The sequence below is a fragment of the Trichechus manatus genome, unplaced genomic scaffold, assembly GCF_000243295.1.
Source record: "Trichechus manatus latirostris isolate Lorelei unplaced genomic scaffold, TriManLat1.0 scaffold00239, whole genome shotgun sequence".
NCBI classification, from domain to species: Eukaryota; Metazoa; Chordata; class Mammalia; order Sirenia; family Trichechidae; genus Trichechus; species Trichechus manatus.
In genome coordinates, this window is record NW_004444175.1 from 705,079 (window position 1) to 709,098 (window position 4,020).

Consider the following 4,020-nt stretch of genomic DNA (forward strand, 5'->3'; position numbering starts at 1 on the left):
TAAGGTCTTATCATACATATTTATTTACAATATGTCTTGAATTTATAGGAGTGTGCCGAAAAACAAGGCCAAATTGAACGAGCTATTAGGGAGAAAAAAGCTGTGGAAGAAGAGCTAGAAAAGGTAAAAAGAAAAAGGAAAAAATAACTACCTAAAATCCAACTGCAAATACTCAACATTACTGTCTGCTTCCATCACACTATCTACTAGCAGCCCCTTTATTTATAAGTATTCTCCTGGTGAGTGTTTTCACTTTTTTGGACTATATTCAGAGTCTGCATTTAAATACTGGTATTGCCTGCATACATTTCTTTCCAAGCATGACCACATTCTTTGAACTTTATACTTAAAGGTATAAATCTTAGGAAGTTTCTATTTTCCTTGCTTCAGCCTCATCGCAATAGTAAATTTCATTTTGTCTTTCTTCTCTATTGGAATTTTATGCAACTCTTACTGAGTTTAGGCCATCTATAAATATTACAAGTATATAAAACCCATTAATTATAACGTTGCTGTGATTTTTACCTTTAAAGTATGAATTTTTATTTCATATTTGAGAAAAATTGTTGTCCAAGTCTGTAGTTTAGAATTTGTTGTTTACGTACTTTTTCTTTTACAGTGAATAAGTCCACTCTTTTAAAGTGCCTTGGAAAAAAGAAATGAGGAATAAATTTGATGAGTACTTACTGTGTTTTCAGCACTGTAGTGGGAGCTTTCACAGAGAGGTTAATGTTAAAAAATAGTAAATGGTAGAGTCAGAATTTGATTTTCAAAGAAGAGCTTTGTAGCATAAAAATGTGATGTATCTATATTATTGACATGGAAAGATCATGACAGTATTAGTTAGAGAAGAAGAATTTACAAAGCAGAACACAACGTAGCACATCTATGGGAAAAAAGAATGCATACATGCTGTGGTCAAGGTAGGACCTCCGTGGTCACCACTCTCCTGCAAGGTGGATCCCTTCTGAGTTTCCATTGGTTATGTCAGGTAGGGGCCATTTAGGTTGCCACCTTCTATCCATCAGGGCTTGCAGGTGAATTTTGTAGTATTACACGGCATAAGTGAAGGAATAGGCCTTACTGAGGAAATGAAGGACTTACAAGGCTAAAGACTGAAGGTAAAAAGAAGGCACAGGTCCCTGCTATCCCATCATCCCACAGACAAGCTTGCTGAGGTCAGAGCACTGCTGAGACGGCAGAATGGGTCTGTGTTCCAGCAGTGGAACACTGACGTGCTCATAGTTACCTTTTTATAAAGCAGGAGTAACAAAACAGTCTTGTCAGAGGGGGAAGGCACAGGTTACTTGACAAAGACCGTCTGAATTTTGGAAGGTAGCTAGATATAGGATCTGAAAATGTGAGCTGCTTAGCCCCTGGAAAACTTGGGGCCCTTGGGATGTTACAGCCCCTGTGCCGTGGGAGGAAGCCCAGTCTCATGGGAAGCTGAGGTCGGGTTCAACCTCTCCTGCTGGTGAAGAGGAAACTCCCAGCCCAGCTAGATTGTTGTCCAGGTAACCTAGAGTGAGATTCTGCAGTCACTTGCAGATAGTTCACATTACACCATAGAATGTATCTATATTCTTAAATACTGATATAGAGAATTGTCTGGAGGGTGTTCAGCAAAGAATCAACAGTGGTTATCTCTAAGTGGTAACATTTAGAGTATTTTTTTAATTTCAGCCATTTTATATTTTTGTATTATTTGAATAGCTTACCACAAGCACGAATAATTTCAAAAACTAAGATATTTTATATGTCAGTTTTCAGCGTTTCAAATGTGAAACAACCAAAATTAATTATTGATATATTTTAAGTATGTTACAGTGGAAATAGATGAAAGCAAGATCATCATAGTTGTTAATCTATAGTTTTTATTACTCATCATATCTTTTTGTTTCTAAGCTATATAACTTCTTAGGAAAATTTCCTTCTGTAAGGTAATATACATGTAAGCCTCTTCTGTAGATTTACCGTGAAGGCAGAGGAAATGAAAGTGATTACAGAAAACTGGAAGAAATGCACCAAAGATGTCTGGTTTCAGAGCGTTCAAAAGATGATCTTCAGCTAAGACTTAAAACAGCAGAAAACAGAATCAAACAACTTGAAATAACGTAAGTTTTTCTTTTGGGTTTTCTGTGATAGCTTTTTCCTTACATGTATAGGATTTTCATCCATTGTGAGTTCTTATGTGCCTTAAGGTGAAGTCAGTTTGTTCAAAGGGTTTCACTTCCAGTTTCAGGAACGCTAGGAGTGGTATGTTTCCTGAGTCTCCTGTAATCTATAGGTATCCCCCGCTTTTCTCTATTTTTTCTTACAAATTATTTGTTGAAAAAACTAGGTGATATGTATTGTAGTGTTTCCACATGCATATGTATGATATCGTTTAACTTGTTCCTCTGTCCCCTATAGTTCCTAAAACTAATAATTAGATCAAGAGGCTTGACTGATCCAGCTGTCAATTTTTTGTAAGAATTCTTTATAGATAGCAATGTTTGGACTTGTATTAGGAGGCACGTAATGTGTGGTGGTTTCTCTTTTTTGACCTTTGCATCCTTTGATGATCATTGCCTAGATCCATCATTGCATTAAGAACTTTATCAGTCAATGTTTAGACAAAGAACAGAACTACAATATAGGAATAAAGGATTTAATATAGGAATTAGAACTTATAAGAATATGGAAGGAGCTAGAAGGACAGAGATAGAGGCTCAGAGAAACAGTAACTAACTGTGGAAGCATTGGCAGATATGGGCAAGTCAAGGTTGCAGGAAGACTCAAGAAGGCACGAGTGATATGTTGCTGAAGTAGGACCATAAAGGAATGGCTCATGGTGGTAAAAACTGCCACCATGTAGAAGTTATTTATTTCAAGAATTTCTCTGCTTCCAAGACATATTCAACCAGTAGTTTCTTAAACTGTCATAATATTAGTAGCATTTATGTATTCTCTGTGATACCTTTTAATCAGGAAACATATTCCCACTGATACCTACTGACCAAGGAATATTCACAGTGATTAATTATCTGAGATTGAAAAGATGGAAATTTTAAAATTAAAATCAGCAGTATATTGAAGCAACACGTTTAGTGGTTGTCTCACCTAATAAGCCATTGTTCAGAAAGTTCAAGAAACATGACCTGTTGAACCTATGTAAGACAACTAGAAGTTTATAAAATCCATTTCTAAGGCATGTAACAGGAAAATATGAAAGTAGAACCTACCAGTACAATTTAGTAACATAGTCAACTATCGTGATTTCCTATGGAATTTATTGATGATTTAAAGCAGTTTTGATATTACCTACTTGGTCTTCTTTACTATTAGCTTCAGTTTGTCCCATTGAAATTCTCCTTATACAATGATTCTCAATGTTAGCAAAATTTGAAAGTTTCACATTGATTTTCTAGGTAAGTGATAAGCAGTACAAGTTACCTATTTTTATTTAAGGTTGTTAGATTGAGTATATTTGCACGGTATAGCATACAATTTTGAAAGCACAAAATTTATGACTAAATTGAAAAGAAATAGCTCAGAAAAAAGAAAGCAAGGTCTACACTATAAAATGTAGACAGACGTCTTGACTTTTATTATATGTCATTAAGTTTAAGGGTTCTTTTTGTTTTGTTTTTTAATCAGTTCCTCGGAAGAGATATCACGTTGCCAAGAAATGATTCAGAAACTTCAAAATGTGTTGGAGTCTGAGAGAGAGAACTGTGGATTTGTCAGTGAGCAAAGGCTGAAACTTCAGCAAGAAAATGAACAGTTACAGAAAGAGACCGAGGATTTAAGAAAGATTGCTCTGGAGGCTCAAAAGAAAGCCAAACTCAAGGTATTTTCAAGACTAGTTAGAGTTAAATGTGTGCTTACGAAAACTGAAGTACAGAGAATATTTAGAGAGACCCCGTGAAACATTTGTTAAGGATTTTTTTTTTTTTTTTTTTTTTGCTTTCTAATCAGATAGTACTAAATCATAATTCAGAGTGTTAACCAGTCATTTCTGTATTGTAGAACTTGGCA

General features: G+C 35.2%; 1 protein-coding gene across 1 annotated transcript in view; it reads left to right on the forward strand.

Annotated features, from left to right (window-relative positions):
- Nucleotides 1-4,020, forward strand: part of SCLT1 (sodium channel and clathrin linker 1) — a 202,004-nt gene that overhangs the window by 134,255 nt on the left and 63,729 nt on the right. The window contains exons 15-17 of the mRNA XM_004389281.2: nucleotides 49-123; nucleotides 1,969-2,114; nucleotides 3,640-3,832. Coding sequence (XP_004389338.1) covers nucleotides 49-123; nucleotides 1,969-2,114; nucleotides 3,640-3,832 — 414 coding nt within the window. The remainder of the gene's footprint in view (nucleotides 1-48; nucleotides 124-1,968; nucleotides 2,115-3,639; nucleotides 3,833-4,020) is intronic.